Source organism: Strix uralensis, chromosome 9 (assembly GCF_047716275.1).
Source record: "Strix uralensis isolate ZFMK-TIS-50842 chromosome 9, bStrUra1, whole genome shotgun sequence".
Lineage (NCBI taxonomy): Eukaryota > Metazoa > Chordata > Aves > Strigiformes > Strigidae > Strix > Strix uralensis.
In genome coordinates this window covers 21,297,829-21,312,375 of record NC_133980.1, presented here as the reverse complement: position 1 = coordinate 21,312,375, position 14,547 = coordinate 21,297,829, and the positions used below count along the sequence as shown (strand labels likewise).

The 14,547-nt window shown below is 51.3% G+C and overlaps 1 protein-coding gene across 1 annotated transcript; it reads right to left on the bottom strand.

The window, feature by feature from the left end:
• Window positions 1-11,143: 11,143 nt before the first annotated feature.
• Window positions 11,144-12,073, bottom strand: RNF228 (ring finger protein 228). Its single transcript, XM_074877715.1, has one exon. It carries the CDS (start codon window positions 11,990-11,992, stop codon window positions 11,144-11,146), a length of 849 nt encoding a protein of 282 aa, XP_074733816.1. The 5' UTR covers window positions 11,993-12,073.
• Between the last annotated feature and the right edge of the window lie 2,474 nt (window positions 12,074-14,547).

The window sequence follows — 14,547 nt, the reverse complement described above, 5'->3', positions numbered from 1 at the left end:
AGGAAAGGGGAAAGGAAAGGAAAGGGGGAAGGAAGGAAGGAAAGGGGGAAGGAAGGAAAGAAGGAAGGAAGGAAAGAAGGAAGGAAGACTAGCATAACTAGTGTGTACGGGCGCCTGTAATTTCTGGTTCGTGCCCCACGCTGCCCTCGCCATAAACAGCTCCCAAAGAAACCCCTGGGTTGGGGTCTCTGGACATGGGCCGCCTCGGGGCTGCCCGGTTCCGTGTCTCCCACTGCCTGATGTATCTGTCTTACACGGGCTTCCCCCTTCTCCCCCTGCTACAGAGCGAGCGGGTTTGTGCGTTTGGGGGATCCCGCACCTCCGGACGGCGGCCGCCCGGGCGGGGGGGAGCTGGGCCCGGGGGGTGGGGGGGAACCGGGCCCACGGGCTTCCCCGCCGCCGGCGGCCCAGCCCGAGCGTGTGCTCCGCGTTCAGAGGGTGTTAGATCAAACCGGTAGCGACTTTTTCGGGCGAGAGCGACCTGCGTACGACAGCGAGTTGTAAAATGCCACAAAGAGAAGTGTCAATACCGGTCTAGTAACTTGGGGGTTAGAGTAATACGAAGGGTTAATAAATACCCTGCTTTGGGCAGGGGACGCGGGGCGGGGGTGCGGCGGGGCGGAGGAGCGGGGCAGGGAGGGAGGCGGTAGGTGATGGCACCCTGCGGCATCCCGCGGGCGGCGACACTGGAGAAGTGGCCGGTTACAGCGACAGCTGGCCCCGTGCAGCCCGGTCTCCTTCTTTGAAAACAGCTCCACGAATAGAGCCCTCCCCGGGAGGGCCACCCCGGGCCGTATTTTCGTCTGTCACTCCCTTCCCGTTTATGGTCCCAGAGGTGTCCGGGGACGTCACCTGCCGAGCCGGGGTTGTGAGGGAGCCCCGGGGCCGCCGGCCGGGAAGCACCGCCCCGGCGGCGGGACGCGGCGGCGGGAGGCGCGGGGCTCGCCCGGCTCCGGCGCCGGGAGGGAGCCAGGCCCACCCCGCCTCCAGGTTTAGAGGGAAAAATCCCCTCTCGGACACCCGCCCGGCTTCACCGAGCCCCGCACGGCGGGGGCAGGGGCCGCCCCGGGCCCACAGACGCCTCCGCCCCGGCGAAGCCCGGACCGGTGCCCCGGGAGGGCTTCGGGCTGGCGGCGGAGCGGCCAGGGAGCGTGGCCCTCCGCCCGACTCCGGGGCCCGAGCCTTGGCGAACATTTCGAGACAAGTAGCCTTAAGATTAATTGTTTTAAGGCTTTTTTTTTTTTTTTTTTTTTTTTTTTTTTTTGTGTGGCAGAAACATAATACTATTTGGCGAAAAAAGAAATTACCAGCAAAGGGCCGGGGAGATTAACATTTGGAAATTTACGAAATGTAATCTGCATATCCAATTGATTCCCAGCATATCAGTTGAAAGGATAAAGATGCGTATCTCCATGATGGATATTGCATTAATAGGCACATAAATAAAGGTTGAAAAGTCATCACCGAAAGCTTTGAACCTTTTTCTATCGCTTTTATGTCCCATCCGCACGTCTCAGCACCGTCTTAATTTTTCTTTCCCCTTTTGAGTTGTTACGTTTTCATTAATTTACAGCCACAGTGCGTTTGGCAGCCTGAGAAGGGGTGGCTCGGTACGGGAGGAGGCTCTGCGTAAGGGTAGGGACGGGGACAGGACAACCCAGACCCCCCTAACCACCCCAGGCAGCCTCGAGGCGAGCCCGGGGACCACTCCGAAGCCCCGCTGTCCGGGTCGAGGGGAAAGTAGGGCACTTTGTCGCTGCCCTTAGTAAGGAGGAATTTTCTTCGGAGGGTATGTCCGCGGGGATCGGCTTTGCCAGGACCACGGAGGAAAGGGAAATCTGAAGGGTAAAGGCAGAGCATTTCCGTGTGTGGGTAGATCCGAGGTAGCTCTCGCCACCGTGGCTCCGAAAGGAGCTGTGCGAGGGAGCAAATGCCCAGGGGACCCCCCTCCGCTGCCCGTCGGGGGCAGCTGCCCGCGGCCCGGGGACTGGCCGTGCTCCTGGCTGGGGCATGGGCCCCGGCAGGGGCCGAAATCCAATCCCCCGTGGGCCGGCGAGGCTGCCCGTGGGCTAAGGCTGAAACACTTAACCCTACAAATGCACCTACCCTTTGCTGCACCGGCCGCCCTCTCTCTCCCTGTAAACTGGCAATAAATACAACATGTATTTCACTAACTCCTCACCTTTCTGATTACTACCAGATCCTCCGGTAAGCGATACTACACCCACCACGCCACACCAACACGTGCCTGCTGGGACGAGGACTGAGACGCGTCTGCGGTCCGGGGGCTGAGGGGCCCAGGAGCGGCGGCGTGTGCGCTCCGGACTCCCCGGGGCTCCCCAGCCCCACCGCCGCCCCAGCTCGGCAGGGCCCGGGGCTTCTTCCCACGTGCCACGGCGGCAGGGCCGGGCTGGTCCTCCCCAGCGAAGGGACGGGAGGAAAAGGCGTGCGGTACGCCTTTACTTATGCTTTTAAAGATTGCAATCGACTTTCGGATTCATCTCGGGGAGGGGGGGCGATAACCCGCCGCGCTCCCGGGAGGGGGCTGGGCCGGCTCCCCCGCGCCCACCTGCAGGGTCTCGCCCACAGGAGAGGAGACTCGCCTCTCCCTTCCCCACCTCCCCCCTAGTGAACAGCCCCATTTCAAAACGAAGCATCTAATTACTCGTTAATTACTTGTAAAAACACCAGCGGTGGTTAATTTCAGCAGTATCACAATAGATTTCCACCGGGAGTTTTACTGCGATAAAGAGTCCGTGAGGGCTTTACGGACCTCGGCTCGGCTGATCGTTTGCCTTCGGAACGAGAGACTTTCACAGCAACGAGGGACACGCGTGGCCCTGCGTGACCCACCCCGGCTCTGTTAACAGGTACCGGGGCACCGGCGGGCACCTAGCCCTCGCTCCCCAAGGGTCTCCCGGGTCACCCCTCCCTCCCTCCCTCCCCGCCGTCTGTCCAACACGATGGAGCCAGGAATTAACGATATTCAGGGGAAAGCGGCCCTAGTAGCACAGACATTGAATTCATTAATCAGGATTTCGCCCGCAGCTGTATGATTTCACCATTTATTCTTTTAAACTGGATTAAAATCTGGGAAAAGAGAAACCGAAAAAGAGAGAAAGAAAGAAAGAAAAAGAGAGAAAGGAGATGAGAGAGAAAGCAAAAGAAAGAAAGAATGACCAAGAGGGAAAGAAGAAAGAAAAAAAGAGCAAGAAGGAAGGAGGGACAGCAAGAAAGCAAAAGAAATCAACCAAGAAAAGAAGAGTCAAAACCAAAGCAAGACAGAAGAGACGAAGGCGGGCCAAGGAGGGCCGGCGCCTTGCCCCAGGGCTGCCCGCTGCGGCTGCTCCCGGCGGCGGCTCCGGCCGCAGCGATGTCCGGGCCGGGGGCTCCTCCGGCGGGGAGCCGTGGGCCAGCGCCCCGCGGGGGCCTGCAGCGCCGGAGAGGGGCCCCCGCCGGTGCCCGCGGGCAGTGCCGGGCCATGCCGTGCCCGCCCCCCCAGCGGGCAAAGGCCCGGCCCTGCCTCCCCCCCCGCAGCGGGCACCGCCCGCCGCCCATCCCCAGAGCGGCGCCCCCCGGGCTGGAACGAAAAGATGCCGCTCCCCGGGCGCTGCCGGTGCCAGGGCCATCGCACTGCTGGGTGAAGTAAAACACAACGGCAACGAGCACCGCCCCAGATTTGGGGGGTTCTGGCGCTTTCACGGCAGGCCCCTGGCTACCCTTCGGGCGAGCCCCAGGGTGGCTCCGGCTCCGGAGGGGACCAGCACCCCCGGGTCTTGCCTTGGGCAGAAAGTAAGCCAACTGCCCGTAGAAAATAAAGAAATTAGGGCGGGGTTTTGGGGGGGACAACATGACTTAATTAACATCTGGAAGAATGTTTTTAGGGATCGTTACCAAAGAGAGACTCTTCCCTCTCCTTCAGGAAGAAAGCAGAAGTAACTCCCAGAACAACTAAACCGTCACCTACTTTCCATGCGATTTTGATACTTAAATAATACAGGGAGATTCAAATCTATTGTCAGAGAGAAACGTTTGCTACTTGATTAGAGGAACGTGTGGTTTCTTCTAATCCTTACTTTTAAGGATTTAAAATGATTACTTATATTTAAGGTTTCATTTAATTTACTTCAAACCTTTCAATAGTTACAGCTTTTTTTCATAGAAGGATATTTTTCTGTCCCCTAATATTAACCACCCACCTAACAAGTCCTTATTTACAATGTGGAAATCAAGCTGGCATTATGCTCATCATCACATTTTCTAAGTCATAAAAAGTTTCATTCTTCCCATTTTAAAGGAAAGCAAATTTTGTTTTGTATCTCAAGCATATTTCTCAAATTTCAGTCATTAAAAAAACCCAAACCCCAAATGCTGTTATTGTTATTTGTTGTTAATCAAAAGGTTAAAAAATAACTGAAATGGATTTGTTAGATTTTACTAAATGATTAAACAACTTGGAAGCAGGATGAGGAAACGTTGCTTATATCTGGAACTGTAATGAACTGAAGTCTGAGATTTAGATTCCCTGACAAATCAGGAGTAGGTTGGGGGATGAATAATAATTTTAAAAAAGGTTAAAATCTTTCAAGCAATTCCTCCCAAATTTCATAATCCAGTGAGACAAATCAACCTCAGAATATTTGTTTATTGTAAAAAGCTCCTTAAAATAGCTGAGATTTTTCAACTGAAGCTATTTGTAAAAGATTACAATCACCTTGATCCAAAAGCTCACAATCTGCATGATATGTGAAAAGTAAGCCTGAGAGCAGTTCAGAACGCCAGCTGGGAGACCGGCTTCAGACCTGGGTGGTTTTAGTAAGAAGAGATACACACCAAACAGAGAGCCAGTATTGCTCCTTCCCCATAACACAGGCGAAAGGATTTTATGCTGCACTGATAGAAGACAAACATTGTCGAATACGTCTAGCATGAATATAGTATCCCCCATGACATAAACTGTATTTTTTTAACACAGTTGTGGCATTTCTTCCAAATATCTCCATTTCTACATGCATCCGGATAACAGACAGAAGCAGGATAAGTTGCAGGGTGTTCTAGCTTTAATAAGTGAGCCACCACATTTAAATACCCTTCAGAAACATTAGAAATCGTAGCTGTGAAAGACCCATTGCTACCTTGACCTGTTTGTGACACGAAGGGAACATCTGTGAAGTTTGTGTGAAGACCTTGCACCAACAGGCAAGACAGGGAGCCGCCTCTGATGTGGTTTCAATGAGCAGAGGTTAACGGAAACAAAGATTAAAGTTTTCTTTGGCAATATAATATGCTAACAAAATGACCTAGCTTCCAGTGAGATAAAGCGTATTCTCTAGACCAGTAGACCAGACGGGCATTATAGCTACAAAACGTCTGCAACACAGGGAAAAGGACCATTGAGCTCAGGAGGATTTAAATGAACATGAAGAGCTCTGTTGAAGTTAAGCAAACAGTTCTCCTCCACTTTTATTTCCAGTGAATGTTAGGCACTCAATATCATGTCCATAAACATCTCGTGCACCATATTAATATAAAATGCACTGTTTATGCTTAAGCCTGCAGGTCAGAGATGATTAATAACCATTCCTCTGAATAATGTACACATGTGTACGTAAATATTGGCGTCTTCAGCTATTGTTAAATTTTCACTGACACACAGAACACAGACACAAGGAAAGAGATGTCTGCACAGTCATGAACATGAGCAAGGGAGTTGCAACAGCACCTTCCCTTGGGATTCACAAAGACTATTCCCCTAAGTAAAGGTTTTCAGCACCAGCTCTGAATACACAATAGCACAGCTTTTTCCAGAGAAATGTGTAGTTCACACACCCCTGAAATTCCCATTCAGTGGGATTTTGTCTGTTTGCACAACCAGCAGTCTTGGCCAGTTGGAACAGTTCACCCGCTCCAGTGAAATTGCTCACTGAAGTAGGATTTTGGCTGAAAATCCACATTAACCATATAACTATACCTATATTCCTTGGTCTGTGGTAACTGCCTGTGTGCAGGCAACTCACTCTTCCACCATTTGCAGAAGACGTGTTATACAAAGTGTTACACACAATAAGCTACCTGGGGACGTAAGCCTTGAAAGCCAACCTGAATCCCTGTGAACGGTAATTTGAGCTACAAAACAAGAGCATTAAGAAGCAACAGTATTTCCATATGCACCTGTGATCCACCATGTTTTAATAATGTATTTTTACAGTGCAAGGAGAAAATAACAGAAGTTTATTCTTTTCTTTAAAAGTATAAATACAGACAGAAACTCACTTTTCAGAGTAAGATGGTCTTCTGGGGTTCTCAGCCCACAACACTATTATTGAGCCTGATTTTCAAAATGTGCTTCCAAAATGCTGTCTCGACCCAGACAAAAATAGATCGGATGCAAACTACCAGTCACTGTAAGAAATTCAGGCCATTGCTCTAACTTGCAGGGACGTACAACACGACAGGTACCCACTGCTGTTAGCTACTTTTTTATTATTTGGTTTTGTGGTACATTTCTAATGATCGTATATATGAGAGTAACTGCTATGTTGCTTTTTGCATGATAAAAGAATATAAAAGTACCTGTCCTGGTTTAACCTCTGTATGCAGGCCTTCTAACCAATACAACTAGATAATTGAGGTTTTTATTCCTTCCATGCATTTATGAAATGTTTTTCTGTCAAACCTATCTTTCAGAAGATTAATACCTGCTGTTGTGCAAATTAACATTGTATGATTGTTTACTACTTGTGGGCTAGTGATGCAGAAAGGAGTATGATTTCTTCTTTGCAGCTGCAGTATTTGCCAGAGACACTTTCAACGGAGAGAGCAGAAATAAAAATTTCTACACTGTGGCACTGAAGGTACATATGTGTTGAAAACATAATGGTGCTTTAAAAAAACTGAATTCTTGAGCACATTAAGAAGGGCAACATGAAAAAAGGAAAGTTGTAACGTGGGATTGTCCTAACGAAACCCCATATATTGCAACTGGCAGAAGCTCCCTGAAAATAGCGTGTACTGAGATTTTCCCTGCAAATAGCTTTATCCTGTGATGGCCACCAGCTCCCGTGAGAGCTTTCCCCAAGCAGAGACAGCAGCCACCTGTCCCAGGCGAGGTGGAACAGTTTGCAGTACGTGAGTACCCAGCCAGGCTGTGTCTTGGTAAACTGGGTTCTGCCCTCCTACCTTTCTCCTCCCTCTCTTGGGCTAATACTGCCGGTGTCTGGCAGCCTCCAAATCATGAACCTAATATTCAATCTAATCTTGCAGCCTGGAGTCCTGTATGCTTCATTCAGGTAGAGTATGAACAGGGGTTTGCTGCCACAAAATATTTAAGGTCTTTTGGCATGACTGGAAGATCTTTCAGAGTTCATGCAGCCTGTGATCTAGCAGAGGTCAAAAAATTCCTGAGAAAGCTTCAGGCCTTTGTTTACTTTCCTGGTGCTTCCACTTCTTGGCTGTAGGTGTTTGTGCCCCAGACTGTGTAACGCAGAGAAATGTTGCACAGTAAAAAAAAAAAAAAACAAAACCCCCCCCAAACCCCCTGCAAGTTTAAAAAAGCGCCAGCAGCTTGTATTTCCCTTTGTTTTCCCCATGGTGTTGTGGCATACCCCACCTTCTCCGCTTTCCCAAAGCACTGTTTTTTCTGGAGGATGTGTGGGTAGTGTAACTGATGCATACCCCTTCAGCTGCCTATCCCTGTGCATTTTTAAACAACTAGAAAACACGAGTGTTCTAACTGAAATAGTTACAATAATAAAACACCAGCAGTCACACAGATTTTCTCTTTTTGTATTTTACTTAACTTTTTTTTACTGAAACTTGAGCAAAGTTTGGCTTTGGACAAACAATCTGTACACTCAAAGGAACCCAAAATACAAATATAATACTGGGATTCTACAGTAGCCAGAGATGTATACAATGCATGATTTTTTCTGACTGGTACTGTGATGTGGATCCAGACTAACGCTCCTGAAACCAGTGGAGTTTCCCAAAATTTGCGTAAACAGAGAGAAGGATTTGGCATACGGTCAGACTGTCCATTTTAATTTGGCTCTGAAATATTTTCAAATATATGGGTAGAAACCTGATACGTAAGATGATCGTTCAATTGTGAATAAGCCTGAAAATCCCGTTTAGGCCTGTGATCTTCAACTTTTTGTAATGTGCCAACCTCTAAACATTTTAAAGTTGACCCTCACGTAACAAATTTAAGCTTCTGATGATTGATTTGCTTTTCTTACTTACCTTTCGCAGATCCTTTAGAAGTAGTCCGTGGATCCCAGTTGAAACCATTGGTTTAGTCAAAATGGCAAATACTGTTTACAGAGAAAAGGCAAGAATAAAGCTATGATGTGGGAAGAAAAGGATGGAGTATACATTTCTTACTGTAATCAGTATTTCAGGGTGCAGCTACGGAATAGCTCCCGTTGTGACTGCAGCTCCTGTACACATACCCAAGCCGTGCGCGCTCGCTAGCTGGCCCAGACGGCGCTGGCAGCGCACCTGCCGCGGGCGAGCGGCTCGCTGCAGCCAGAAAGCCCACAGGAGCGACGCGAAGCCAGAGCTGCGCCGCGAGCTCCAGCTGGGCTGCGGGCGCGCGCGGAGCGAGCTTCGGCATGTCTACACGAGATGGAGTTATAGCAGTGGCTGTTGGCTGGGCTCACCTGAACTGCAAGGTCCTGGAGCTCACCTGATCGAATAGAAATGCTGATATGCATGCTGCATTTGCAGTAGAAGCACAAACAGGTAAATCATGTATTGGTGCATATGATGTACACATGTACATATTTTATATATTTATTTTTCTTAGAAAACATTGTTGCTGTTTATGTCCATTAATTTACATATATTTATTCTTACTACAGTATCATTTATAATAATACTTTCACTTCTATAGCACCTCCTCTTCAAGGATCTCCAATTGCTTAAAAACTTTAATAAAGCCTCACATCTTGCCTGTGAGGTAGGTCAATGCTATTATCAAACTTTACAGATGCATTAACTGAAGAACAGAGAGGTTAAGGCCAAAATTTTCAAATGTTTGTACCTGAAGTCAACCATCTAAATTCTCATTTAGATGCTTAAATAAAAGTCTCGTGATTTTCTTTGGTGCAGAACATCCACAACTACTGCTGAAGTCAACAGGGGCTAATGGTCAGGCCTGATTTTAGGAGGCATACACCTTTTACACGGCTAACGAGCAACTCCAAGTTTGAAAACACTGGTCTAAATACACAAACCACGGTCAGAGCCACAGTTGATCCCAGTAATTTATCTCCTCAGAGCCTTTATATTATGATCTACAACTTTAAAAGGCTGGTGCGGATCTTTTTAAATAGACATAAGTGACACAAAACTCATATACTGTTTCCACAAACTGTGTCCATTGTAACAGAGTCTGTATAAATACTGCTTGGGTTGGTGGGGGTTTTTTGGGTGTCAGAGGGTTGTTTTTCACAGATTTGTGATAATCAAGACAACGCACAGTACACATCACTTGTGCAGTCATAAAATACATCACACATCTTCACCTGCTGCCTTTACATTTCTACATAGTAAAGTCCTTTGCACTTGTGATAAATAGAAGTGGTCAAGTAAAGGTCTATTAAGAGGATACTTGTCAGAATATCATGCAGACAGCTTGCAAAATACACATACTAAAAGATCACTTTTAAAATTCTTGAATTATTAAGCACGAAAATAATTACCTCATTCCATTACAGTACTGTGTAGAAACACGGAATAAGCAGCATTATCTTATTCCCAATAGAATAGATTATAACAACTAATTAAGTTAAAAAAATTCAGGCACCAAATGAATTATCCTGCAACACAGAACAGTATCTATATAGAGTGCTCTCCTTAATATACTACAAAACCAGCGGTATGGCAATGTCTTTCCATTTCATATCGTGAGCATCTCGTCACATTTCAAAGACATCTTTGATGTACCAACCTCACAGAACAGCATCGTTTTCTACTGGCCTTTACAGAAACTGGTAACACAGAAGAGAAACTTACCAAGAGGGAAAACCACCATCTTATCATAGCTACCTCGACCAAAGGTAAATGTTCAATACACAAATTATGCTACTGCATTCCACTTTTACAGTGATGCTGAAAGTCCATATTTTAATGTGGGCTTCTCTTACTGTGTAAAAATTGAAATCAATGGCCAGTGAAATATTACTCTCTACCACAGGAGTCTCTTAGCTCTATTTTAGAGCTCCATTAATTAAATATTCTTCCATAAATTGTTTCAAGTGTGCAGTGTAGTGTTTCAGTCTCCCACATTAAATGAGAATTTCAAAGAATTAAATAATAAAGCTTATTTTAAGCAACCAACAGAGGCCCCGATGGCCTTCTAATAAAATTCTAACAAAACCGTACTCAATACATCGTAGGGAAACTTTGGCTCAGTCTCTTTAAGATAATACACTTCTGTTACAGCTTCTTCTATATGTACTTGTTAACTTCATGAAAGGGAAAACGCCAAACGCATTTAACATCGTGATCCTGTTCTGCTCCTAACCACAGTGAATCTCGCCAATTATCTTCCAGGTGGGGGCAACAGTAAGCCAGTTTTCTTCAACCGAGACTGTGTCCTTGTGCAGCAGGGAGCACACAGCCGGGGCACGCTCCGGGCAGCGCCCCAGCCGCCCAGCCCAGCTCCCCAGGGAGGCCCCTCGGGCCCGGGGAGACGCGTCCTGCCCTCCCTCCGGAGCGGCCGGGCCGCCCCGCAGCCCACCCACCCCCACCCCCTCGGGCTGTGCCAGGGCCCACCGTGCCAGCGCGGCGGCGGCGGGCCTGGGGCCCCTCACCGCGGCCGGGCTGGGGGCTGGGGCCTGTCACCATGGCGGGCCCGGGCGCTGCCGCCCCGCCGCCGCCACGGCAGGCCCCGGGCCCACAGCTGGCGGGCCCGTGACCGCCACGGCCTCAGCCGGGTCCTCCCGCCCCCGGGCGGGGTGGGCGCCGACACCCGCCGAGCGCGGGATGCTCTGCGGGCAGGGCCCGGGCAGGGCCGCCCGGCCGCGCCCTCCCCTGCCAGCGGGCGGCCCCAGTCCCCTCACAGCCCGCTCCGCGCCGCCCGCCCCGCCCCGCGCAGCCCCTCAGCGCCCGCCGCCGCCCGGCCCCGGCCCCGCCGGCGCTACGTGTCGCTCCTGCGGGCGGCCGCCGCCCGGCCCCGCGCGGAGCCGTTGGCGGTCGCCCCGCCGGTCGCCGCCGCCGCCTCGGGCCGGTACTTGAGCCAGCAGATGAGCCACGTGACGACGACGGAGAAGAGGGCGAGGATGCTGGCCACCGACAGGCAGATGGGCCCCACCGGCGACGGCGAGGCCGAGGCGCCGGGCCCGGCGTCGCCGCCGTACTGGTTGACGAAGATGAGGCCGGTGAAGAGCAGCACCACCATGGAGAGGAAGGAGACGACGACGCACACGCAGCCGGCGCTCAACGCCGCCCGCTTGCAGCTCTGGCAGCTCTCGTAGCCGCCGCCCGAGGAGCGCGGCCCGGCCCGGCCGGCGGGGGCGGGGGCCGGCGGGGCGAGGGCGGCCGCCGCCTCCCGGGCGCGGGGCGGGCGGCGGGGCGGCAGCGGCGGCAGGCTGTCCTGGGGCAGCGGGTCGCGGGCCCGCAGCTGCGGCGGGCAGGCGGCGGCCAGCTTGGTGTTGACGGGGAGGCCGTGGACGCGGTGGTCGGGCAGCGCCGTGCGGTGGCGGCAGAGCGGGCAGGCCAGGGAGCCGCCGGCAGAGCGGCCCGGCCCCGGCCCCGGCTCGGCGGCGGCGGGCGGCTGCTGGGCGGCCCGCAGGTGCAGCTGGCTCAGGCACTCCTGGCAGAAGGTGTGCAGGCACTCCAGCAGCTTGGGCGCCCGCCGCTCCAGGTCGAAGTAGTTGTAGCAGATCTTGCACTCGTAGTCCTCGTAGCTGGGGGCGGCCGCCGCCGCCGCCTCATCCTCCCGCCGCCCGCCCTGCCCTACGCCGCCCTTCTGCGCCGGCTCGGCCATAACATCTCGCCGGAGGGGGGACGGAGAGCCGCGGAAAGGCGGAGAGTCCCGGGCCGCGCCGCGCCTGGCAGGCGGGCGGGGAGCCGCGGCCCCGCCGCCTCCTGGCCGCGCCCGCGGGCTGCGGCGCGGCCCGGCGGGGAGGGAGAGAGGGAGGGAGGGAGGCAGGGACGGAGGGAGGGACGGACAGACGGAGGGAGGCAGGGCCGGCGGCCGCCTGCCTGCCTGCCTGCCTGCGCCGCCCGCCGCGCTGGCGGCTGCCCCCGGCCGCCGCGGGAGGGGGCGGGATCGGCGCCGCCCGCCCCCGGGAGCGGCGGCCGGTGCGCGGCGGCGGCCGGGCCTGGGGCCCGGCGCGGGCTGGGAGCGGCCCCCGCGGCGGGGGCTGCCGGAGCGGCGTGCGGCACCGCGGTCGGTGCAGCCGGGGCGCCGCATCCGCGGGGCCTCACGGCGGGCCGAGCCCCCGCGGCCTGTCCGCCGCTGCACCGGCCGCGCCGGCGGTCGGGGTCGGGGTTCCCCGCCCTGCCGTGGGGCGGCGGCGGCTCTAGGAAACGCTCGCGGGGGGCACATGCCGGGTAGCTTTTTGATCCCGAATTGCGTTTTTCAGATCGTTGATCTGAACGGTTTCCGAGGATTCCCCGTGCGGTGATGCGTGGGGAGCGGCAGTGCCGGTTACGAGGCGCCCGTTAGGCAGCGAACACGGCGAACCGAGGGTTAACGTGGGAAGGCCGGTGCTGGCAGGTTAGCAGCTGCTCCACGCGTTACCGCTCGCAGCCTAACACACATTTTGCTGCTCTTCGGGAAGAACCTTTTGGGCACTATGTTTTTCTGTCATTATGTACAGTGAAAATGTATTTTATTCTGGAAAACGGAGGTGGGAGGAGCTGCTGATGTTTTTATTTACATCCTGACACTGCTATAAGATTGAGAGCTTTTGCCCGGTTTAATGAATAACAATCCAAACAATAAAGTGTTTGTGGCTTCCAGTGTCATATGTTAAACTATCTGATAGATATCACGACATCACATCCTGCTCTGTCACATCAGGGAAGTCTGGAGTAACTCCATTATCTTCAGGTGTGGCAAAGGCCATCAAAGTTAATTCTTTCTCTCTGTAGTTCTGAAAATGCACTTGCGGGTGGGGGTAGCTCTAGGCAGGTAAGGCCCATGTTTCAGGCATGCCGCCGCGTTGCCCTGCCGTGTTGCTAAACCTGCATCTGGGGAACATCAGCTCTGGACTGAGAGGTGTCTCAGCTCCGACGTCTTCCCCTCTCCTCTACCATGTGATGGTGCTGTACCAGGCGTACAGCAAACGCTGGGGGAGCTCCCTCTCCCGCTCGGTATTGGACCCTTCTGCCTGTGCTGGGACTTACTTTGTTCTTGAGCCCTGCACATTCTTGAAGAGCCAAACAAGATGGGGAAATTGTTGTTTAGAAAGACTGACTTGGAAAGATGAAAAGGCACATATTGCTAAATTGTGGTGACAGATCTGAAGACTGGCCATGGGTCCTTGAACAATAAAACCGGCAAAAAAGGAACTTCCTTAAAGTTTTTCAGCTTAGCATAAACCGAAATAATGGGATAAAGTCAAAGAGAGAAAAGTAGGAACATTCTTCGTACAGGGAGCCAGATCCTTTTTCGAATTTATCCTAGGAGATGATTTAAAGTCTCTTAAAAATCTAGGTTCAGTCTCCAAGAAGAAGAAAGAAAATTACTTTTGCTGTCGCTGTCCATGGGGCACAGCTACTTTGGCATGTGCAATCAAAAGTCACCCCTTTTAAAAAGTCCACACTGGTTTGCAACCTGAGAGCTAATCTGCCCGTCACCTGGAGGACTTTTCCAGTGTTACTGTTTTCCTGGTGCTGCGTATCATCCCTGATGAATTTGGACTGGTTTCATATAACTCTGGTATCTTCCATTTTTTACACTAAGTCTCAGCTTATTTACTCAGGTATTCTTAAATGTCTGTTTCTGGTGGTTTGTTTTTTTCCCTTGCTACTGTTAGAGTCATCTTCCTATTTAATTAGATCATTGTTAAAAGATATATGTTAAATTATCCCAGGCACCGCCCTTCCACTTAATATTATTACCACTTTCATAACCCTACAACTTCCAATTAATTTTCAAAATATGTGAGAGTCCTTAGATCCAAGCAAATCTGAAATAATTTTTCAAGTAAAAATTTCTGAGGCACTGTATCAAATGCTTTAATAAGGTCCAGATACATCAGCTGTGTTTCTGGTTCAAACTGCTTTGCCCCTGTCTTTTGTGTTCTGAGTTTTCTTATCTGATGTGTATCTGCCTTGAGGTCAACTGAAACTCCACCTAATAAGTGTATGAAAGTCAGCATTGGGAAAGCTTCCTGTAATTCTGGCATGAAAAGTACACAGAATAGATGGCAAAGTTGAGCACAACTGAAAAATAACAATAATAAAAAATGTTAAATGCAAAATTCTGATGAGATTTAAACTTTTTGATAAAGCTCAGAATAAAAAAACCTGGTGTGTAGTCACAGAAACTTCTTTGCTCATAGTTACCCCTGTGAACACAATGCGGTATAA

Excerpts from the sequence above, each read along its gene's own strand:
- RNF228 (XM_074877715.1), bottom strand. The coding sequence starts at position 11,992 with ATGGCCGAGCCGGCGCAGAAGGGCGGCGTAGGGCAGGGCGGGCGGCGG.